Source organism: Myotis lucifugus, unplaced genomic scaffold (assembly GCF_000147115.1).
Source record: "Myotis lucifugus unplaced genomic scaffold, Myoluc2.0 scaffold_32, whole genome shotgun sequence".
NCBI lineage: Eukaryota > Metazoa > Chordata > Mammalia > Chiroptera > Vespertilionidae > Myotis > Myotis lucifugus.
In genome coordinates this window covers 823,885-849,428 of record NW_005871080.1, presented here as the reverse complement: position 1 = coordinate 849,428, position 25,544 = coordinate 823,885, and the positions used below count along the sequence as shown (strand labels likewise).

Here is a 25,544-nt window from a genome sequence, read left to right as displayed (position 1 = left end):
TTTAAAAAAAATTATTTACTTTAAGCTTGAGTTATCCAACCCATGTGTGAGGCTGGAGGAGTTAGGCAAAATAGGGAAGAGATTCAAAAGTAGAATAGAATAGATATTAACTTTTTCTGATCTGATACAGAATTTTTCTTTCTCCTGTATTTATTTGTGTATTTAATCACGAATTTTTGCCTTCTCATTTTTATGGGTCTATATCTGTCTCCCAATATTTTAACTTCTTCAGGTCAGAGTATTTATCCTGCCTCTTATATACCCACAGTCCCTACCCTTCTCCCCTTATACCTGAACTGCATATTTTTGAACTTCATATAGACCTTTATTCTAGCTTACATACTATTTTCCATATCTTCAGTAACACAGTTGCCCCTGTATTTTGACTACCCATCTCCAAAACCTGGTCCTGTTTTATTTTTTCTTTGTGTTTTTCTTACATTTAAAAAACTTTTTATTTTGAAATTAATTCAAACTTACAGAAAAGTTATAATAATACAAAGAACTCTCTTTACACACATTGCAAAACATTTTGCCATATTTGCTTTATCATTCTCTCTCTTACCCACTCAGTGTATTTATGTATGTTTTTAGAAGTTTAATGGTAAATTGCAAATATCATGGGATCTATTTGGTTTTAAATTTTTCCATCCCTATCCTCAATAAGCCAGGGGTTCAACTCTACCCGTACTGCTCTATTGATTGATAAGTTATGTTCTAGAAAATAAAGTTACATTTTAGATAATGCCATAAATTCATGACCACTGACCTCATATTGACTTACAACACTGCCTGTATATGAGTGACTGTTTTTAAATCTGCAAACACAGGATGTTTTCTGATATAATTTCTTATGACATTATATATTTGTGGGAATTTGATTAGATGACACATTCTGTGTGATTTCAGTTGTTTGAAATCATTGGGGTTTCTTTTATGGGCACTTATCATTATTTACCGAATATTTTTTTTAAATATATTTTATTGATTTTTTACAGAGAGGAAGGGAGAAGGATAGAGAGTTAGAAACATCGATGAGAGAGAAACATTGATCAGCTGCCTCCTGCACACCCCCTACTGGGGATGTGTCCACAACCAAGGTACATGCCCTTGACCGGAATCGAACCTGGGACCCTTGAGTCCGCAGGCCGACGCTCTATCCACTGAGCCAAACCGGTTAGGGCGAATTTACCGAATATTTACATGGTCCTTAACTTGGGCCAGGCACTAAGTACTTTACCAATCTTTATTCAATTTTATCAACACTGTGTGGTAGGTACTGTTATTATCTTCATTTTGCAGATGAGGAAACTGAGAGACGAAGATGTAACTTGCCTTCAGTCACATAGCAAATAATAGAGCTGAGATTTTAATCCCAGGACTCTGTATCTGAAATTCATGCTCTTTATCGTCATACTATGTTAATTTTTTCATCTATAATTCTTAAAATTTCTCTAAGTTCTGTATATATTTCCATTAGCTTGGACATGTTAATTAAATTGTTCTGATCTTATATATTTTATTAATTTCTTGCTTACTTATCAGTTTCTGAGGAATGTATGTTCATTGTAGATTGATCAGTTTCTCATTGCAATTCTCACTTTTTTGTGTAAATTATTTTTTGGATATTGTTAAGTATATCTATTTTCAGAGTTTTTATTTCTCACTAAAGATTTTTTCTTCAATGGTTATATAATAATTTTTTACCAATGTTTTTAAAATAATAAGATAATAAAATGAAAATAGACTAGATCTCAAACCACCATATTATTATTTCAATGTGAAATTCAGACTCTCAGTCACAGATAGCAATAGAGATGGTCTCTTATCTAACATAATCTGAACCTGTAAATTGGTTCATTAACCAAAATGATTTATTAAAGAAGAGAATCATAAAAAATACTTATAGTTAAACAATTAGCTTTAACTTATAATATATAAATGTATACTCAGTCAACAACTTTTTGGATCAAAGCCTTTCTTGAATTATGACTTTACTTATTGGAGTACATCATTGTCTTTACACCAATAATGTAACATCAGATATTTATTTATGTGTGTGTGTGTTTAACTTTGGAGAGGAAGAAGAACTCAAAGACACTTGCAAGATGGTCTGAATGCAGAATTTTTTCAAGATTTTTAGTGTTCCCCCACCCCCAAGATTCTCCTCTTTCCCCTCTTATTCAACCTCATTTTTTAAGAGGCTGATGTTAAAAGCTAAACTTTCAACTTAATTTTCATGGAAAGAGTCATTCTGTTTTTGTATATTTATATTTTATCAGCTTATTAAATTCCTAAATTATACCCCCAACATTATTGGCTCAGATAGCTTTAATAAAAAGCACAACTGATATTGGAAAGCATACAAGTTAAGCTGCAGAAGTAAGCATTCATCTGATTTCAAATGGAAATGCTGCTTTCATTAATTCTGTGATTTAAGTGGGGGTCAGTTAAGAGAGTGTCCTCTGTAAGTTCAAATCAGGACACATTCTTTAAGTAAATAAAGTCAAAATCATTGAAAAGTTGCTCTGTATCTGGCAGATGTCATTTTGAGAAAATAACTACATTGGAGGGAAATTGCATTTATAAGTTAAGATACCTATAGACCAGCAATACTTATGCTAAAAATGTCATGGATCCATGATACCAAAGCTGTTTTTAGCTTACGTGCATAGACATTCACCCTATGCTAAGAAGATTGACATGTTTTTTAAAACTCTATTCATGATATTCCCAATACAGGTTCTCCAGTTTGATCAAACTCTTCTCTGTCCCACGGTGTCTTATCTCAGTAACTGTATTTATGATTGAGTTGAAAAACATTGAAGTCATCTTCATAAAGTCTTGCTTTTCTAGCTTATGTAGAAATGATAGAATCAAAAGGACCAGAAGAGCATCCATTTCAGAGGAGGTTCTTCAGAGTTTTTCAAATGTTGGACACAAATTTAAAATTTTAAAATATATTAAGTATTTTTTATTATTATTATTTTTAATTTCTTTATTGATTAAGTTATTACATACGTGTCCTTATCCCCACATTTTAACACTGTAGTAAAAATAACATGCACACGCTAATGTTTTATACCACACGGAAGCATATTAACACTAAAAGCCCAGTGTGTGAAATCGCATGGCCCTGCACGCCTCGCCACACTCGCAGCCCTGCCCACCCGTGCGCGCCTCACTGTGCTCGCAACCCAGCCCACCTGCGCCCGCCTCACTGCACCCACCTCGCCGCGCCCACCTGCCCACCATATCGCCCACCTGCTGGCCACCAACCTTGCTGCAATCGGAGCCTGTGGGCCACACCACATGAGCCGAAATCACGCAAGACCCCAGACCCGCTGCGTGAGGCAGGACCCCAGACCCGCTGCATGAGGCAGGACCCAAGACCCACCGTGTCGGCGAGACCTATCAATGCACCTCCTGGTGACCAGTTGTTTGGTCGTTATGGCATTACAGCCACAGGCTTTTTATATATAAATAGATGCCATGAAACAAAAATAAACTTCACTGCTAGTTTGTATTTTTGTGGACTACTGACTAAACCTTTGCTACTGATTTTTCTGGAGATATTTGAACTTTTTATGAGTATGCATTTTTATATTTATGTTTTTAGCTGGGCTTTTAAAAAACTTGAGTCCATTGTTCTAGCCAGTTTGGCACAGTAGATAGAGCGTCATCCTGCAGATTGAGGGGTTCTGGGTTCAGTTCTGGTCAAGGGCACATACCTCACTTGCAGGCTCGATCCCTGGCCCTGGTTGGGGCTCCTGTGGGAGGCAACCAATCGATGTGTGTCTGTCTCTCTGTCTCTCCCCCTCCCTTCCACTCTCTCTAAAAATCAGTGGAAAAATGTCCACAGCTGAAGATTAACAACAACACCAAAACAAAAACTTGAGTCCATTATTATATATCCAAATCAAATTACACAAGCCAGAGCCCGGCTGCAGCATGTGTGTGCTCTGATGAATAAACACAAACAAGATGCAGGAGCAGCATCCTGCACATACCCGTATCCCTCCTTCCCAGTCTTGCAATGGCAAGTTCATGTGATAAATTTATATTAGAAAAAGTTTTCTTGCTTAATTTAAGTTTTGGTTAGCTCTTGCCCATATAAAATAAAATTTTACATTCATGACCAGAAACATGAATAATAATTAGATATAATCACTCAATATGGAAACAAGATTTTTTTTTATTCTTCCTTCAAGCTTCTGGACTATTTTAATAGCAAAAACCTTAATATTGCCCAAACCAAATTAGCTATTTTTAGAAGTTGCCATTTTCAATTGCTTTTCTAGTATTGAGAATTGTCTCAAGATTATAAAGCCGAAACAAAGTACAGAAATATGTTGATGATGATTTAAAATTGCAGCTATTACCCCTATCCCTTGATTTCATATTTTTATTAGTCAATCGCTTGTTGTTTTTATTGATGGATTTTGATAAGTAGAATAATAATTTGGTCTTATAAAATGAGTTATTACTAACAAATCTTTTTCTGTTGTATATAATGGAGATTCTATTTAGAGTTTATTAGACAAGAGATCTACAATTACTAGTAGCTAGCGATGGACATTACTTTGAATAAAGCACTTTTGATGTTTCTCTTGAAATTATCATATTTTCTTTGATTACAAAATAAGCATTATTAACTGATACACCTAGTAAATAATATCAAAACCACTGATCTGGCCCAATCCATTAGTTTTACAAATTGAAAAATTAAAGGTCAGTTTAACTGTCTTGCTCAAAGTTATACAGCTAGAAAACTGTAGTTGCCAAAACTGTAGTTCACTGTTCTCTCTATTATTTGTTACCTCATCTCTGAGTTCCTATAGTACATTTAGTTTATGTCATTCCATTTAGCATTTAATGACATGGTTTGTATACATCATTTATTTATTTATGCAACAGGAAATTTTCTGGGTGCTAGGCACTCTTGTAGGCACTGGATACCATCTCTGGATCTAAAAATTGTTCTGAAAATAAAATAAGAAATGTGATCCTATTCGGCCTCTATTTAATTTTGGTTGAATGCACACCTGCAATTAGTCATTGTATCACTGGGTGGTTTTAATATAGTACTAACAAGAGCTTTTCTGTTTATGGCTATGTTTCAGGGGAGTAAAAACGTTCTTTAATATTTTGAAAGGTGAGAAAAACAAATAATTTAACTCAAAGCACTCTGCATACCATGAACCTGTAAATGTGTTTGGCAACCACAAAGATGTATGAAACAAGGAATGTGTGTGGTAGGTGCTGTTACCTTTATGTAAACAGCACTGTAGAATGAGAGGAATGAACAAGCAACTCTAAGCAGGGGGCTAGAGGGGGCTTCACGGAGGAGCTGGCCCTGGGGTTTAGTTAAGGACCGGTAAGTTGCATTAAGAAAGTGGGAGGAATTCTTTTGAAGCCCAGGAAACAACATGTGTATAAGCATAGAGGTGTGAGTGGTTCTAGCATTTCCAAGAAAGTTTAACGCAACAGGTTCCTAACTAACTAGGGTATCTTAGGAGGAGTGGTGAGTGAACATTTGTACACACCATTAGACAATTGAAGAATGGAAGTAAGGAAATGTCCGAACTTCTTATTCTGTACCCTAGGTATTCCTCGTGCTTCTACCTATTTCTGCCCCTAAATGTTAAGGTCTTTGAGAACACTGACGTATTTGTACTTCCCAACCCCATGGTGATGTGTGCAGTGCCGAGCATGGCCAGGGCTCAGTGCATGCTTGCTCACTAAGTGTTCCCTAAATTCACTCAGATATTTTTGGCTGCAACATGTGTAAGGCTCTGTACTTTGTGTTATTAGAAATAGAAACTTGTGATACAAAACAAAAAATAGTAGATTTTTGTCTGTTATGATGACTAATAAATCCATGTACTCACAGAGTTTACATTTTTGTCAGAAGAGACAGGCAGTAACAAACAGTAAAATATGTAATATGTTAGTGATACATACTAAGGGGAAATAATAAAGCAGAAAAGGTCTATGTAAATTATCAGAGAGGGAAAGAGAAGGTCAGTCTACTTAATTTCTCTCACCTCAGTTTCCTTAACTCTAGAAAAGAAAAAAATAATAGCACTTCTACAGTTGCAACAGGGATTAAATGAGTTAATGACTGTATAGTGTTCAGCACAGTTTCCAAAAGATGGTAAGATAAATGTCAGCTAATATTATTCACATACTTGGCTAAAATAACTTTAGTGCAATAATCATCTTATTTTCATCACGTATGGACTTCTTTTATTAAAGGACGTACCTCCAAACAGTTATGAACTACTCTAGAGGCTAAGACTCCTCATCCATATCTTGCTCCTTTTAGCTTCTGCTTCCAATGCATTTACTTCTAATATTTGTTATTGGAATGAATCATTGTTTTTTTTATAATGTTCTAGAAAAAAATATTTGATTATCCAGATGTCAGGCCATCATTCTATTTCAGGCATTAGGCCGGCATCCAGATCTTTCTGTGGAAAATATTCATTAATGCTTCATGACTTATCACATCCCAAGGTTAAAAGTTCTGACAAAAATGAGACCTTTATGCTTGCTTACCAGCTAAAAATGAGTACAATATTGGAGTTGTTATTACCAGACAGAATGTAAAGCCTTCAACATTAATGTTTTGGAGTTAAGACCATCTGCATGGATTAGGTAGTTTCAGGTCTCTTACCCACCTTTCTTTGCCTTTCTAATCTCTGTGCATCCGTACATGTATACTGACCCCCTAACCTGATTCCCAAAATCCAGACTAGCTCTTTTTTGTGCTCTCCATACTTAGCCCCTGTCATAGCCAGTATCATTTAATGTTGTAATTACCTGTTCACCTGACTGCCCACCCTGCACCTCCACCTCCCAGGCATTAAGATGGGACTGTGTTCTCTTTATGTTTGGGTCTCTACTATCCATTCAGTGCCTCACATGTAGTTGCCCAATAAATACTTAAAACATTAAATAGAATGCCTGAAGTGCCTTTAGTATATCAGGATTATAGAAACATAATTACTTAACCGTGGTCCCATATCCCTTACTTGCTCCTTTGTCTCTTATGAAGAATCTCAATGCTCAGGCATGCTGTTACACCACGTCCTCCACATTCCCATGTCCTCCTTTGGCCTAAAATAAAAAAGAGAAAGTGGGCTGGTTATCAGGAAAGACCTCAAAAGTAGAGGAGCACCCTGTGAAGTAACTATGGTCCAGGATGTGGTACTTACTCTTCCAATTTAAAGAATTGTTTTTGCCTTTGGTCTCAAGGGTGATGGGGCTCTAGGATCTGACACAGACCGTCTATACCATCGATATTTACAAGAAATTAATTTACAAGCCAGATGACCTATTTGTTTGTTTTCACTGAGTGAAATACATATTCGTGGTATCCAAGTCACTAACTTAATGATATCAAAGCCTCTAGGAAATCCAACAAATATTCAAAAGGTTGTTCAATGACCTTAGAAACAGAACAAGGTAAGTTAGACCAGTGGTTGTCAACCTTCTGGCCCTTTAAATACAGTTCCTCATGTTGTGACCCAACCATAAAATTATTTTCGTTGCTACTTCATAACTGTAATGTTGCTACTGTTATGAATCATAATGTAAATATATGATATGCAGGATGGTCTTAGGCGACTCCTGTGAAAGGGTCGTTCGACCGCAAAGGGGTCACGACCCACAGGTTGAGAACCGCTGAGTTAGACTGTCGCAAGGATTATTTTACCCAGACTGAGGAGGAGCTTGTCAGTGTGTCCCTGATGGCTGACCAGAGATAATAGACTAAGGGGTAGCAAGGTCTCAAGCACACTTTTGAAAGCCCTTACAAAAGTATTTTTTATTTGCTAAAAGAAAATAATTTTAAAAGTCAGAAAATAAAACAGTGACATTTTCTAACTCTTAATAATGGTGATGTACAATTTGGTTCCTTAATTCTTTGATCCCAAGATGAGTTCCTAAGTTAATGATAATGTGGTTTTGCTGATGATGGTGCTAAGAAAGAAGGAAAAATAGAGCATTGAAGTTGGACAAGTTTTCTGTCCCCTCTACTTCCTCCTATTGAAGAATCATCACTGTCTCAGGGTCAACTTGGTTTCATTAAGAAAGTTAAAGTGTGCTTGTGGTTCTAGCTGGCTTGCTGGTGCTCCAGCACATAGAGTAATGCCTGATGATCCACTAGTTCATCCTTATCCTTGTGAAGAAACTGTGACGTGAAGGTTAAGTGGTCATTGAAAAAAAAAGTTATACCTCTTGTCAAGGGCTAAAGTGAGTCTTTCAAGCCTTACCTCATGGTCCTTTCTGTTCCAGAGATTGGAAACCCAAGTGCCTACAGAGGCCAGTCTGGTGGGAATGAAGCAGGAAGCCACAGCAGTGACCTGGAGAGCCAAGTTCTTTCTGAAGGAGCAGCCGCTGCTCTGGTCCAGATAATTGTTGCAAGGCAGGAATGTTAACCTAGTGATGCCACTTTGTCCAGTTTATCAGGTAAAGCAGGAAATGCAAGTTTTCATGTGAAATTTTTAAAATTTAAATATTTTTCAACTAATTTGCCATCATCATCATTATTATTATTATTATTATTATTATTCTCAAACTATGTACAAGCCAAATACTTCTGCAGATGGGATTTGGCCCAGAGTCCTCCTGTTTGTAGCTTGGTCCTATATTGTGCTTACCTATTTGTTGAATTGCAGGCTTTATTTTCTATAGCTTTTGCTTTTCTTCAGCATGTGCTCTAAAATATATTGTGCCTGGTTTTGTGATATTGAAACTCCTTTCCTCTCCAACCTGAGTAGTTTGTGCATACATTTTCTTTGGCTGCTACATTTCCTCGTCCACTCTCAGCATTCCAGTGAGCAGTGGATGCTAAATGGAGTCTCCTTGAGATACTTTGTTATGACACCACTAAACATCTGTAGGTTTACTGCTCACTCATTTTGGTACTGACGGGTAACTGACATAAACACAGTAAAAGATCATTTATTTCATGGAGCTCAGAGATTGTATGCTTTGGACTCCTCTTTCCAGAATCCACACATAAATGATCTTCCTTCTCTTACTTCTTGAGAACCTGATTTATCAGACAATTTCTTAGACTTTAGTTATCTTTTACATTTGATTATGTTTGCTGGAGACATTGATTGGGCCTGAGTGTACCTAGGTATTTATACACATTTAGAGACAATGTCTTTGGGTGGGTTTCTTCAATGGCTAAGAAGTCTTCTTATTTTCACTTTAAGAGTAACCTGATTTTCAAGATTATGGGCGGGTTGTGGTGGGGGTGGGGGAATACTGTTACTTTATACAGAACTGTGTAAGTAGGAACTTGACATCCACTGCCAGGTGAATAAAAAAATGCTAAACATTTTTATAGTAAGAGTATATAATTATTAGTTGTTTCATTATATTACACAACTCCACATGGGCATAATTCATAATTGTTTCATTCTTAATACAATTTGGGAAAAAAAAATATCGATGTACATCATTTTTCAGTAGTGATTTAACCTCCATATATTGAGCTTCATCTTGAGTAGCCAAAATACCAGTAATGCATGATTAAGGTGTAAAAAGTAACCCTAAAACTTGCTTGGTGTACTCTTAAATAGATTATGTAAATGCAGGCAAGTATTTCTTCTAAATATTCCCTATGAGAAATTTCACTGTACTATAGAAAAGCAAAAACAGCAAATTATGCTGGTGACTGAAATATAGAAATAAATTATAAACTATTTTCCCTCAAACTTATAATAAGTTTATCAATTAATTTATCGGTGTTCTGTTACATTACTATACTTTAAAACTATTCTCTAAATGTTTTTTTAAGGATATGTATTTTGGAGCTGGTGATTGTTCACTTTTTAGCTTTTAAGAAGGTAAAATGAATAGGAAGCATTTTCTACATATGCATACAGACCCTCACTTTTCACTTCCTTATATTGTTAAAGGTAAAAGGGGAGGCTTTTACTTGAAGTTAACTGTCTCAATCATTTTTTTTCTTTGCAGTCAGGTAGAATGGCAATGGCAAAGAGAAAGCTCAATTATATGTAGTAATATGGGTGAATTACTGGATATTATATAGCAGAACCCAAGTTAGGTTTGGAAAGCCAAATTATGACTAGGGAAACCTGGAAGGCCTCTCTGAGGAAGTGACATTTAAACTGAGACAAATAGGTGCTGGTTTAGTGAAGAACAGCAGGGTCAGGATGGGAGACAGTAGCCTAAGCAGAAAAGATGAGTGACACCCTGGGGCATTTTAGAACTAATCAAAGGGATGGCCTTAATTTTTTTCTCTAGTATTTAGATTTTTCGGGTTAATGGGTATTCTTTCTGACTCTCCATATCTTTTTTCTCTACTTGGCTGAAACAGAAAGAGCAGTGATAGCGTAATATGAGGTGCAAAGCCTGTAACTGTTTCATAAAAGTTTCCATAATGCTTTTAAGGAGCTGAAAGATATTAATTAGCTGGTCTATAGATATAACATTTAATTTTTTTGAAATAATATTTTTTCCAATTATAGAGCCAGTACATTTTTGTTATAGAAAATGTTGAAACTACAGAAAAACAATGAAAATATAAAAATGTTCCTACTACTCAGAGACTACTGCTGGGAGGATAGTGCTGTTCTATTCCTAGATATACATATAGAGTAGCATTTTGGTAAATGAAGGTTTATAATTATAAATGCAACTTTGTAGTATTCTTTTCAGTTGACAATATCATGGACCTTTCCTATGCTGTTAAATTTTCTATAACATGATTTTAATAGTTATGTATAAGTAATAACAGTTTGGATATTTATGATGAGCTAGGCACTGATTTAAGTTTTTTATTGCATCCCCAGATCAATTCTATAAGGCTATAATCTCTATTCTATAAGGGAAGAAATGTTAAAGCTTGCCCAGGGTCACAAGCTAATAAAGGGTAGAGCTACATAGCTTCTCAATACTGTAATTCATGTACATAACACCCTATTTTAGACTTTCAGTTTGTTTCCAGTATAGTTTTTGGCTATTTGATTCTGTAGATTGCCAGTCTAGGCTGGGCTTAGCTCGTCCAACTTATCCCTGTTCCACATGGTGTTGGCTGGGCTCACATATACGTCTGGGGCCTCAGCTGGACTGGTTGACCATCTGGTGTGTGGTCCTCAAGGTGCCTAGCTCAGGTTGTTCATGTGACAGTGGCATTACAAGGAGCAGGAGTGGAAGATGCAAGGCCTTTTGAGGGTTAGTCTCAACTTCAATAGTATCACATCCATCCTATTCCATTGGTCAAAGCAAATCACCAGGCCAGCCCAGATTCAAGGTGTAGAGTAATCCCACTTGCTGATGGAAGGAGGTACAAAATATTTATAGTCAGTGCAGTATACTACACTCAGCATTTAGTTTTCTAAAGGCTGTTATGTGACTAGAATGTGTAAGTTGCTGAACTGTGGTAGCAAGTAATGGCCTGATACAAATAATCCTCCTGACCATAGATGGCCATAGGCCAGCATGCTTGTTACCTTGACACTGAAGGCTTGCCTGACTCTCTGACTTTCCTAAACTCCCTAACCTTCAGAGTTTCTGAAAAATGTAGCCTTCCTACATGGGTGTGATCCCTCTGTACTAAAAGAGCATGGAGATGTGGAACCAGAGAGCGTCAGTGATCAGGGCAGAGAAGATGTGTGTATGGAATCCTGGTACAGCCGCATAAAGCAAACATAAATGTGCTGGGAGTCACTTGGAGCGAGTAAGGAGAGCCTGGAAGAGATTAGGTCTCTCACAAAGGATATATCTGAGAGGTGTGTTTTGGAAGAGGTGGCTGTACAGTGAAGATAAGAACCAAATGGAAATAATAACCAGAGTGAAAATGGGGCTGATCTATTGGACGGTTTTTTAAAAATGAAAAGAAGATCTAACTGCAAGATAAGTGTGCTCATAAGTAAAAATGCATAGCTGGAATAAACAGGTGAAAGGTGGAATAAACAGATGGTAAGGTTGGATGGAGGGAGCTGGCTAAATGCCATGAAGGAGCCATTTGAATAATTGATACACAGGTGAAAGGTAATTGAAAAGGGGAAATGTCATTTAGGGTTACTTTAATGAGCATCATTTAACTAATAATGATGGAAAGATGATGGGTATATACATTTATTACCCAATCAAATGATAATTATGTTGTAGCCACTCAGACATTACTCTCCAAAATGCTAATGCTGATGTTATTTTTAATCCAATCACATCTCTGTTGTGTGCATATGTTTTGGCATTTAAGTATAGAGGTAGGTTTTATGTGCTACTCGTTCTCAGTTGGAGAACATGAGGTGTTCACTCTTGCAAATGTAGGAATGGAGTGGACTTCTTATTTAACTAAGTATTTCATGAGCTATGTTTATAATTATAGTATTATAAAGTATAATGATGATTTATATTATACAACATATTAAATATTGGAGTTTGATCTGATTTACATTTTAATAGAATTTATTCATATCACATGATTCAAAAATCAATTCATTATTTTTACCATTAAGTTTGTCTTCCATTATTCAGAAGAATTTATTATTATATTTGATGTTATTCAGAAACATTTATGAATCTGCTTATTTTCTTGAGGTCATATTCTCTGATATTTAGTCTTCATGGTGTTTCAGGTATAACTTTTAAAATTTACATCAACACTGCATAGCGAGTTTATTCTTAGTTTGACAAGAATGTCAGCATTGAGAAAAAGGTCTATTGTACTACTTAAAATCATGCTTAATTTTTATATTGTTGCATTTATTTATTTATTTTAGTGCTTCGTTCATTAATTCAATTCAATTGTGTTATATATAGTCCACTTAATAAATAAAACTCTGATGCATAAAGTTAGCATATTAATTTTCTTAGAAGCTCTATTATACTTTTTCTACACTCAGAAATTATGAGATCATTAGGGACAAATCTAGAACAAAAAATCATTTTGTATATTTTGTCAAAATACATACTTACTGGCTTCTTTTAAAAACCTCTTTTTCATTTTAGACATGTGTTTTTAAAACTTTATAAGCCTACATGGTAGAAATCAGAATAGAAAATTATGTTGACTACTTAGAATATGCATAATCTTCAGGAAGTCTTTAAGGCCAGGGTCTACAGCTGGAACTGGGAATATAAGAAGTCCTAGAGAGAAAGATTCCTGCCCTGAGGGAGTTTTACATTCCCTTGGGGAGAGATAGTCAATAAACAAATAAATGATAAGAAAAAAATCAGGAGGAGTCAGTGAATTAACAAAAGTGTGAGAGAGTACCTAGGATTTACAGAATAGTCTCTGTAAAGAGATGACAGCTAATTAGAATTCTTCATGGTCAGAAAAAGCCAAGGTAAAAAAAATCAAGCCACTAAAATTCAGTTCACCAAAAGCCAATTCACATAGAGTAATTTTCATATTGAAAGGAAGCAAGAAAATGAAAACATTGGTAGAATTGTGACATATACAGTATTCACCTTAGAACACACACACACACCACTTTTTAAATTTCATTATTATTACCACTAAAACTGTTTGTGAAATCAATTTAAATTATGTCATGAGTATAAGATCTTTCCTTTATCCAGAATATTAATGAGATGGAGGTACTTTTCATATCACAATATCGTTTCTGTCTAACTTGTGTCTGTTGGGCTTAAACAAGCGATATAAACATGGTGGGTCATAATGAAATCTTTAGGAGAGGTGAAGGGAAAATGTGGTAGATCATGTTACTTTTTACATTAAATTTATAAAAATTAGAAAAGAAGAGAAACTATGTTTTTATAATACAAACTACAAAAATAAAACTTGACTAAATCTTGAATGATAGGTTTATATGGAAGATAAACTTATCAAAATCTTGGAGGCACAAAGAATAGATTTTAATATTTAGCAGAAGAGGGCATGTATGGGTGTCAAAAGTTTGAGAAATATGGCCTGAAGTACTTTCCTAAAATTACCCTCCTGGCACATTCAGAAATTTATGAAGGGTCCTAAAATTATGCAATTCTTATTTTAACAAATAATTCTAAATGAATTATCAAAATGACCATAGATTTATGCACAGAAATATTTATATTAGATTTATTTATAAATTGTGAGAATTTAGGAGAAAAATCTATATAATTAAATAATTATATACAATTATCCAAGAAAATTCTACCCAGCATTTTAAAGCCATATTTTGGAAAAATATTTAATGCCATAATAAAATGCTCAGGACAAAGTGTTGTAATTACTCAATGTTGAAAGCAAAATGACACATTTATACATAGAAAAAATTTGGAATCAGTGCACCTACTTTGGAGAGTAATTTGGCAATGCCTGTGAAGTTGAAAATGTGCAGACCCTCCAACCAAACATTAATATGATTGATATACCCATAGATAAGTAGTTGTATAATCCTATCTAATAAAAGACAAAAAGGGTAATTGACCATACCTTCGCTACGCTTCCCATTGGCTAATCAGGGTGATATGCAAATTAACCATGAACCAAGATGGCGGCTGGCAGCCATGCAGCTGAAGCGAGCAGGAGGCTTGCTTGCTCCACTGATGGAGGAAGCCAAGGTTCCCTGCCTGCTGCGGCCCGGCTCTGAGCTCCGAAAGCAACAAAGTTTTAATTATAGAAGCTAAAAAAACCCCAGATACCTGCTTTCAGCAGGCCGTAGCCTCAGAGCTGGAGCCGGCTCTCAGCTCCAGTGACAGCAACGAAGTTTCAATTATAAAAGGTAAATAAATCCCAGAATAAATTTAAAAAAGAAAAAAAGGAGAGTCTGGGAGCTTCAGTCGCCGGCCAGCCTGAAAACGGCCCTCAGCCCCTCACCCAGGCTGGCCAGGCACCCCAGCGGGGACCCTCACCCTAAAGGGGGTGTGGCCAGCCTGAAAACAGCCATCAGCCCCTCATCCAGGCTGGCCAGGCACCCCAGTGGGGACCCCCACCCTGAAGGGGGTGTGACTAGCTGCAAATAGCCATCAGCCCCTCAACTAGGCTGGCCAGGCACCCAAGCGGGACCCCCACCCTGATCCGGGACACCCTTCAGGGCAAACCAGCCGGCCGCCACCCATGCACCAGGCCTCTATCCTATATAGTAAAAGGGTAATATGCATATTGACCCTAACAGCAGAAAGACTGGGAATGACTGGTCACTATGACACACACTGACCACCAGGGGGCAGACGCTCAATGCAGGAGCTGCCCTCTGATGGTCTCCCACATGGGGGAGCTCTGCTTAGCCACAAGCTAGGCTGATGGCTGCCAGTACAGCAGTGGTGGTGGGAGCCTCTCCTGCCTCAGCAGCACTAAGGATGTCTGACTGCAGCTTAGATCTGCTCCCCGCTGGCAAGTGGCCATCCCTCGAGGGCTGCCGGGCTGCCAAAGGGATGTCTGATTGCCATCTTAGGCCCAATCCCTCGGGGAGCAGGCCTAAGCCAGCAAGTGGTCATCCCCCGAGGGTCCCAGACTGCGAGAGGGCGCAGGCCGGGCTGAGGGACCCCCCCCCCATGCACAAATTTTTGTGCACCGGGCCTCTAGTCATATGATAAAGTGCTATTCAGATATTAAATATTAATGAATTGGATCAATATATCTGCAGGAGAGATAGATCGATATATCTCAATAGAGGTAGCTCTCAAAACAATGTTGAATTTTATAAAGCAAGTTGCCAAATGATATACAGTATATAGTAATATTTGCAAAAAATGTAAAATCCATATAACAATCCCAAATATGTCTGTGTGTGTGTGTGTGTGTGTGTGTGTGTGTGTGTAGTACCATCAGACCATGATGGTGGTGCCCTTTAGGGTGGGAGGGAGAGGAATGAGACTAAAAAGGGAAATAGGGTGGGGGTGAGGGATAGTATTTAACTTCATCTGTAATGTTTTCTAAGTCATTAATTTAAAAAAAACATAACTGACAAAATGCTTACATTGTGAATTTGGAATGGTAGTTCAAGTTTATTATATTAATCTTTCTTATGTGTGCTTTTAAAATTTTCTGTAAACAACAATTAAGAGAAGGTACATATATGTTTGCAGTGGTTACTATTCAGCAGAAAGATTACAGTTCCATTTTTATTTTCATTTTCAAACTTCTCTGCATTTTCCAAATTCACAAAATGATTGCTGAGAAAATTAGAGCCACTTATAGATAAATAACCAGTAGCTGTATCCAGGGTTCCTAAGGCCCTTACACTTGAGCTGCCTCTAGAAGGCTGACGAATGGACAAAAATAGGATGATTCTCCCACAGACAAAAGGAAGTAGAGGGCTGGCTGCCTTCACGGTGTGGAGATGTAAAACCGGCCATATCTTGGGAAGGGGGAGGGAAAGGTGTTATTCTAAGCCACTGGTCTCAAACTTGGGCATGCATCAGAATCACAGAGAGGGCTTGTGGAAAAACAGGTTGTCCCCCGAGTTTCTAATTCAGTAACTGGGGCCAGGCCTATGAATTTGCATTTCTAACAAGTTCCCAGATGTTATTGACAATGATGATGCTTGTCTCAGGACCAGGCCTTGAGAACTTCTGGTGTATGCAAAACCCAGCCGTCAGATATTTGTATTTTTAATTGTTGAAATATGAGGGAGACATTTGGCAGGAATCACTCCAATGTTATTATCTGGCAGATCACAAATTACTCAACAGAGCCAGCCAGCCAGTCTCGGGGAAGTTGGAGTCACATGCTAGAGCAGGCAGATAAACAAAAAGTCATCAGGGGGTTAGAAAACGCAAAAGTGAGAAAATGAGAGTGATCTCTAATGATCAGACACCACTGAAGAGATTTATTTAGGAGAAAAACAAGGTAATAAAATGAGCATGAAAAGGGACTGTAAAAAATAAAAAAGTTTCAGTCATCAGGGTCTGTTGCTGTTTGGCAAAACTGGGGATCCAGGATGGCACAAAGTTTCTCTCCCATTCACATTTGTCACCAGCACTGGGTATTCCCCTCGGCCAGGGACTCCTTGAGAAAGAGGGACTGACCCTTCCTTGCTCTCTCTATCCTTTCTCATCCTCCCTTCATCCCACTTGCCTTTCTATTTGTTCTGCCACACCGAGCAGCACTGTAGTGCCAAGCATTACGCTGGGCTCTGGATAAAGTAGTGTCTTACCATCTTTGAACTACAGGACATACTAGTAGCATAGTACCTAGTACATAACAGCCGCTCACTAACTGTTGAATAAAACATGAGTAAACACATACGTGATCAGAAGGGGTCTTGGTTAAAGGTGCAGTGAATGGAAGACAGAAATAGGATGCAGTGCCTGCAAGTAGGAATCATAGGCACAGCAGAGCGGGCCCAACAGTACCAATCACCAGCTTGAGACACCATCGGGAATGTTACTATTTGGCACTTTTCCTCATACCAACATTTTCCCCAGTAGACTTTTGCTACTCTTCCCACTGCCTTGCCAATGTTTCCCACACCAATACCATGGTTCCCAACTTTTAGCTAAATGAGTATATATTTCATTGCCACACCTTTAACCTGTCTCAGACCTGAGGCTGCAAATAAGGCATATGCCTGACTACATGATGCTCTTTACTGCAAGGCATTCTCCTACTTCCCTAAGGAAGAGATCCAAAAAAGGTTTAGATTGAACTTCAAAATGTAGACTTTTAGGAATATAGATTAAGTAATTATGTGTCTACTTACACTGTTTAATTTGTTGATTGTTATGCATGTATATTTAAACATAGTCTCTAAAATATTAACTTTTAAAATTCATTTTGAGAGAGAGAGAGAGAGAGGAAGGGGGAGAGAGAGAGAAACATTGGTATGAGAGAGAAATATTGATTGGCTGCCTCCTTCACACACCCCGACTGGGGATCAAACTCACCACCTGGGTATGTGCCTGAGTGGGAATTGAACCCACCACGTTCTGGTGCACAGGACAATGTGCCAACCAACCAAGCCACACCGACCAGGGCTAAAATAATGACTTTTTAATTTAAGTTTTTTGAAACAGTTTTAGTACTAGTACTTCCAGGTGAATCTTAAGTCATTTGACATAGCTTTCCAAAGCATGTCACCTGGCTTCCATTAAGTTATTTGAGATGTAACACTTTTTGAATTTGTGGGTGATGCTGTCCTGGGAATTTTTATCACAGACCACAAGTCCCTCTCATATAATACGAGAACATTTTTTCATTCATTTTTTAGAGTAGTTTCATGAGTCTCACAATGTAATCATTCACTACATATTAAATTGATTATTAAAAGTCTTGTTTACCACAACAAATAAGCCAGCAACTGTGACATACAATCTTTGCAAGGATTATGTACTAAATCTTTTTTAAAATGTATTCCTCATCTTTTTTTATTTAACAGTTCCTTTAAGATGAAGGAACTCTTACAAGCATCCTAGACCAGCAGCGATTCCTGCTGGTTCAAGCTAATATGTCCTCCCCCAACAGGACCTTGTGATGCAATAAAGAAATTAAGAGAGCATGCCCCATAATAGAAGGGAGCTTGAAACTCCTAACTATAAAGCAACTTCCACTCTTGGATTCAAGAACAGTGGGGGGAAACCTTCTCTTATATTTGGAAGTGTTCTATAAGTTTATTTCCTTTTTATTTTTCTTTTAAAAACAGAAACCTTTTGTTCTTTAGGCCACTATGATGATTAAAAAAGTAAATCATAAGGATATGTAGAGTGATCAGTTGTGATTGGATTAATACATAACTTTCCAGTTGTCAAGTCATAAGAGGTTTTGAGAGAGATATTTTTATTGTGAATTAAAGGAGTGTGTGTGTGTGTGTGTGTGTGTGTGTGTGTGTGTGTGTAATGCCATAATTATGGGTCGGTCTCTAGTAATTAGAAAGTTTCATGTGGTGAAGAGCAAGCAAATTGGTTTAAGTGGATCATTAGAAGAAGAAAACAAGTTGAATTTGTTTGTGATTTTGATGGCAGGGGGCATCAAAGTAGTTTGGTACACTTAACAGTTTATTCTATTTATAATTGTACAGGTTCTTAGTTTTACAACATTTAATATACAGTTTATATATTTATATATGTTTCAGGCTACATTATTGGAATTTTGAAGACATGAAAACATCAGATGAACCAACCTGCAACATCTTGGATTCAGATTGGAAGATGAAGAGAAAGTTTAAAGAATGTGGCCTATAAAGGCGGGTAGTACCTGGAAATATTAACCGACTCGCATTGTAAAAATGAGACTGGTTTCTAAAGAGTAGAGATTATTTTAGTCCAACATCAAGGTTCAAGACAAAATGTTGAACTAAAAACTTTACCCCCCTCCCCTCCCCCACTTCAGACAGGTACCAGCATTAGTGAATATGATTTTCCTTAGCCAGAAGCACTCCGCTTTACCCATGTAGACCATCCTTAGGAATTAAATATTGGTTATTTAATGTAGATTATAATGGGAAACTGATTTTTTCCACAATGGCAGATTTCAAGGACTTGGTTCCAAACTGAGCCGGAGCATCCCAGTGCATTGTGTACAGTCTGGGAACAACTATGCTGCACTGGCCGTTTTTGAAGGCCATCATGCCCTGTAATATAAGGATATCATCTTCTTGCTGATATCTTTGGAGAGTCCCAAGCAGACACAGAAAATGAATGGAGGCAAGGAGTGTGACGGAGGGGACAAGGATGGAGGTCTTCCAGCGATACAAGTTCCTGTGGGTTGGCAGCGCCGTGTGGATCACAATGGAGTGCTTTATGTCAGGTGAGTCCTTATTACTACCTGTGTTACCTCCAAGTTGCAGTCCCAAAATTAAGGAGGTAGATAGAGCCTGTTCCTCCGAGGGAGCAAAATATTGTGACTGACAGCACCTCAAATAAATTTGAATAAATGATCTTTGTGCTGGAAATATTCAACTGTTTTTATTCTGCCCTATTTTGCGATGTAAATTGCCTTAGGTTACAAGAGAGAATTTTTACGCATTACTTGTGTTTATATAACGTGTCGTTCTGCTTATCTCTGTAACAAGGATAAAGAAAAATGAAGATTTCTAAAAGAAACATAGGCATCATTACCACATTCACAAGGGAATGTAAATACTAGAAATAGACCCAAGGTCCCTCGACAATGTTATTCTATCCTTCAGAGTGCTTCAGCTGGATTTTCCGAAGGAAGGTGGAGTGTTTATATTTATAGGCAGTTTTAATTAGTAGACTTCTTAAAGCCTTATATTAGGTACAAATAATTTTCCTATTTTTTCTGCACCGTTTTTAATCTATATCCTTGCATATTATAGTAAAAAAGAAAAGGTCACAATGGAGATGGCTCTTCATCTCTCACATAAAAATCATACAAATAAAATGCAAATGCCTGCTCTATAGAATTTTGAGGGCAAGTATCTCTTATAGAACAAGTTGAATGGAATAACTGAACTGTTGGCAAGAAGTTTCAGTCTTATTATTGAACTAGAGGCCCGATGCACAAAATGCGTGCAAGAGTAGGCCTTCCTTCCCTCAGCACCCTCTGGCACCCGGGACCAGGGCTTCCCTCGCACCCCCAGAAGGTCGTCCGGTCTAATTAGCATATTACGCTTTTATTATTATAGATAATTGACACCTAAGTTCCTTACTTAGCAGTTTATATGAAAAGTTAGGACACCATAAAATCTCTCTTTGTTATGTAATAAACGACTACTAGAAATAGAACTTTTTAAAAGTTATCACGTCGCATCATGATATTAATGCTGTTACTTTAAATGCAGTTATTTGTATCTCTGCTTCAACGGAATTCTTCATTTGTTCAAAGATGTATTTATATGAATGAGGTATTTGCTGTTATATAAACATAAATTATTTCATGCCATAACAACTCAAAATTCAGTTCAGAGTCTGTCCTGCGTTTGTTTGATGTAAGGTGTTTCTGGAGGTAAACTTAATTACCAATTGAAATTCTCTGGCACATAATTCTTTTGTTCCTGGGATGCTAAAGATGTGCTCTATATTAAGAGGAGTGAAGGAATACGAGAGCAGGGGATGTGGAGCTTGTCCAGTTAAGATGGACACACAGGTCACTTTCTCAAGTGTTCCTATTGCCGGTGCTGTTAACAAACTGCCAGAAATACTTGGTTATTAATGTAATATAGCAAGGTGTCAGTGTTGCTGTTCATATTTATTATTGCTCTAGTCTGTAAGGAGCAAACATGTATCCATCTTAGATTAAATGAATCTAGGATCTTGAAGATCTAATTTTTTTAACTTTATCTTCATTCCTATGAAAGATCAGTCAGCTTTTCAGATTGCTGAAAACTAAATTAAAACAAGCTACTAAGTCTGGGAATCTGTCAGTTATCTTGTTCATGATTTTCCACGTGTAGGTAGATTCCACTATCTGTTAGTGTGAGTTAACTTGAGTTCTCCAAATCCAAGTCTCTGCACTAAAAATTATTTTGAAAACTAACTTTGCCAGATAAGGTAAAACACCTTCAAATAAATTAAGCCAGTATGGGTTTGATTTGTTTGTAAAGAGTTAAATTACTGCTTGAACACATATAAGGGGCTAGCCCTCCTATAGCTCCCTTCTCAATGTGCAGTTGCTTGTAATTTTTAGGTTTGTCTCCAGCTGCTCCTGCCTCAGGGAGGCGTTGAGGCTGCACATTAAATTTCCCACCTGCTTCCAATCTTCTAAGCGTTATCCTTGCCATAAGACTTGTAGCTGTTTTTTACGTTAATTATTACTTTAAAAAGTTAATTAAAGAGGTACAGCTGAAGAAAAGAGGCCAGCTGACTGACTGAGAGGAAGTGTTTTTGAAGTGTCTAGAGTGGAATACTCTAATAGAATTCAGGAACTCCTGTCTTCAGGTTTAATTTTACAATTAAATTCCTCTAGGATTCAGTCTGTACACCTTCTTTAACTGTAAAATGTTAGGCAATTTCTTGTCACAAAACTCATGAACTTTTACACATGATAACTGTTGGGTGGTCGTGTTTTATGTAAATTAGCAGACCTCCAACACCTCTGGTCATTACCACTGTCATGGAACTCAAGTCGATAAGATGGGAATTATTATTTTTTACAGATCATTTGAAAAACTTTGTTACCCTCAATAAATGAGTGAGTGAATTGACAAAGTTGAGGATTTTAATTGAGATTTTCTACATGTATGTCACTTACATGATTGTCCATAAATAAAACATGAATTGCATTTTAAAGTTGGCTCACTTGTAGATGCAAAACTGCTCCCTGTGTTTTTGTAGAAGCAGAATAGTCTACCCCTAGTAGTGTAATCCTTTGTATTATTTCTGGTCAAATTTAAATTTGATCAGAATGTGTAAGTGAAGGTTTTGGTAAACAGTCATAAATAAAAGACCATTCTTGAATGAAAAGTGTGTAATAATTTTCAAGGTTGTCAAAATCAGTATTTTAATAATAAAAGTCTTAAAATGCAAATTGCCCATTTTAAACTAACCCTCACTATACTAGTAAATGAAAATCAAAGAAAATTAAAAATAAAAATAAAAACCAGGAGTAGTAACCTTGAGAGCAGCAACCATTTACCAGCCAGAAGGCCCGCAAGGCACCCCTTTCTGCCACCTAAAGTCCTCTTTCCTCAAGAGTCCCCTCATCCTTTGTCAGATCTGCTTGGCTCCTCTCTCCTCGTCAGTACCATTTGGCTCTTCAGTGTAATTTGAGTTGGGCCACACAGGTCTATCTTCAAAGAAACACATGGATGAGGGAGGAAAAAAAAAGAAACCTATTTTTACATAGGGACGACTTGGTTCTGGACTCCAAGATTAAAGGAAAGAACTTGCTAGCTCCAACTTTTATACACTTAGTGACTTTCTGGTTTGACCTCCAATGTGTTCCTAAATTTCAGTTTTTCCTCCAACAGCTTCAAAAGTAGATCTTCTGGTTTAAAATGATAATGATTACTTTCATGTTGTTTTCTTGTTCCTCTCCTGCCTGCTCCTGTCGTCTTAAGAATAGCATTTTCCCCCATCCCAGTCCACGCTTGGTTTTCCAAATACTTTTATTTAATTTTCTAGGAAGATCTGTCTTTTTCTGAGAAATATTTTGGTTCAAAAGAAAGAGCGATGGTGCTAAAAGGCTATAATTTAGCAGCTAGCATAATATTGACAAAGAGAATGCTTTTCCCTAGTAGGAAAATATTATCCTGTGAAGGACAGTAAGACTATAAATTATGCCTTTTTTCATATGATATGTGCAGTCAGAATTATTTCCTGATGCTTTTTTGAACTATTTTTACAGTCCCAGTGGGTCTTTGTTATCTTGCTTGGAGCAGGTTAAAACATACCTGCTTACTGACGGAACATGCAAGTGTGGCTTGGAATGTCCTCTTATTCTTCCCAAGGTAACCATTTCACAACAGTTCTATCAGCAGTTTTCTCTTTTCTAGGTGTTTCGTATATTAGCTTTTCTGATTTGGCATTTCATTTTTATATTACTTCTCCAATCACATATGCATTTTAAAGTCTATCTAATTAGGTATCTTTTGCATGCATTTTGGAATGCTTAATGACTGTGGAAAGTGGTTCAAATCCCAGAGTCATTTTCAAAGGTGACAAACCTATATTCATATTAAATACTTTATGAAAGCCATTTTTTGCACATTTTATTAGAGCTCTACCTATGTTCACCATTTAATAGTGCAGTAGTTTTTCCCCTCCTGTAACTGCTCAATCTGCAATGTTATTTTTAGCACTGGTGTTGATAAATCTGCCACCAATGCTTCTAAAATGATGAAGCTGAACTGAACCTTCCTACTCAAAATGTGAAACAGTTTTACTCCTTTGCAAGGTAGAAAGTAAAAACTGTTTAAAATGATAAAATATTATTTATTATGGAAGCAGGTTCTTGTTCTCTGAGTATCTATTATAGTACTAATTTTAGAAATAAAATTAACAGACACCTTTTTTCTTCTTATTTGTTTCACCTTCACCTCATTCCAAAAAAGAAAAAAGCATTTGAAACATCTCATAAATATATACACAATAAGATTATTTTAATAGAAGAGTAGATTTTTAATAGGTGAAAAGGTAATATTAATATAGTAATAAAATAAAGCCAAAGGAAAAGTTAGCACATAGAAGTGTCAGCTTTTGGATTTTTAAACTGAACTTCATCTATTTTTGTACTGTTATAACAGCAGGAAATATAACATCAGAGAACATAGATAATATACCTTTGCATATATTTATCTTGGCTATGGTGGAATTAGGATAATTTTCATTATTTACTGTGCCACTAAAAGCCACGAGTTCAGCAGAAGTACTATTAAGTTACATAAAGTTGCTTTTCTTAAATAACTTGAGAAAGTTTTATTCATATTGATGGCCTAATCTATGTAAAGAAATGTTTTAAGAAAGCAACTTTTTATGTTGTGCTTTTACGACATGCTCTAAACCGAGGCCATTCTTTTTCCAGGTGTTTAATTTTGATCCTGGAGCTGCTGTGAAGCAGAGAACTGCAGAAGATGTTAAAGCCGATGAAGATGTCACAAAGCTATGCATCCATAAAAGGAAAATCATCGCAGTGGCCACACTTCATAAAAGCATGGAAGCCCCACATCCTTCTCTGGTGCTTACCAGTCCCGGAGGAGGAACAAGTATGTAACCTGGGGAAGGGTTTAGGAATCCCACCCCACCCCCTCCTCTCCTCGCGGAGTCATGGGAGATCACTTTGCCAAGCATTTTCCAAGGCCACTTTTCAAACAGGCACAATGCTTTTAAAGTTATGAGTGTCTTATCATCTTATTACAAGTAGCAAACTCCTTCTGAAAAATCCCATGAAGTTGTTTCCCAAAATGTCCTATCCAAATCATCTAGTTAAATAATTAGAGTCTGATTAGCACATGCACATGTTATGGGGGTATGGAGCTGGGCTAACAAAAGAGAAAGTGATACAGATTTTTAGGAATCAGAGGTAGCCTTTTTCTTAAGGTTGTACTTGAATGTGTGGTATCAAGTCCTCAAATGCAACTAATAATATTTTCAAGAACTAGCAGTGTTATGTTTTTCTGTCATTTTATAGCTATTTATTGAGCACCTACTAGTAGATCTTACCTTTTTAGGAACTTTTTATACCTCCCCCAACACACCTGTATGCATGAATGCATGCTTTCATATTTTTTTTAAATTTCAAAATGCAGAAAAATTGCATGAACAGTTTATTGAATACCACGTACCCTTCATGTAGATTCACCAATTAACAATTTTGTTTTAGAAATTGCAGATGTCATAAAAATTGACCCCTAAATAGTTCAACACACACAGACATTCTCCTCACAAACCAAAATCTAATTGTCACATTGAGGAACTTTAACACTGATATAATATTATGATACAATATTATCTAATATGTAGGCTGTATTCAAATTCCTCCTGTTGTCCTAATAATTTCTTATAGTTATTTTAAACCAGGTTTTCTTTTTTAATCCAGGATGCAATCAAAGATTGTGCACTGCAATTAGTTGTTCCATTTCTTTAATCTGCATCAGTTCCCCATCTTTTCATTCTTTCATGGCACTGACATTGTTGAAGAGTCCAGGTCAATGTTAATAGGACGTTCCTCAATTTGGATTTGCCTGATTGTTTCCTCATTTATATTCAAG

General features: G+C 36.8%; 1 protein-coding gene across 2 annotated transcripts in view; it reads left to right on the top strand.

Moving 5' to 3' along the window:
• Positions 1-25,544, top strand: part of MBD5 (methyl-CpG binding domain protein 5) — a 151,738-nt gene that overhangs the window by 74,894 nt on the left and 51,300 nt on the right. For both annotated transcript variants that reach the window (XM_023752422.1, XM_023752421.1), the window contains exons 2-5: positions 8,302-8,475; positions 19,008-19,681; positions 23,183-23,285; positions 24,359-24,539. In XM_023752422.1, the coding sequence (XP_023608190.1) occupies positions 19,569-19,681; positions 23,183-23,285; positions 24,359-24,539 (397 nt within the window). In that variant the 5' untranslated portion in view covers positions 8,302-8,475; positions 19,008-19,568. The remainder of the gene's footprint in view (positions 1-8,301; positions 8,476-19,007; positions 19,682-23,182; positions 23,286-24,358; positions 24,540-25,544) is intronic.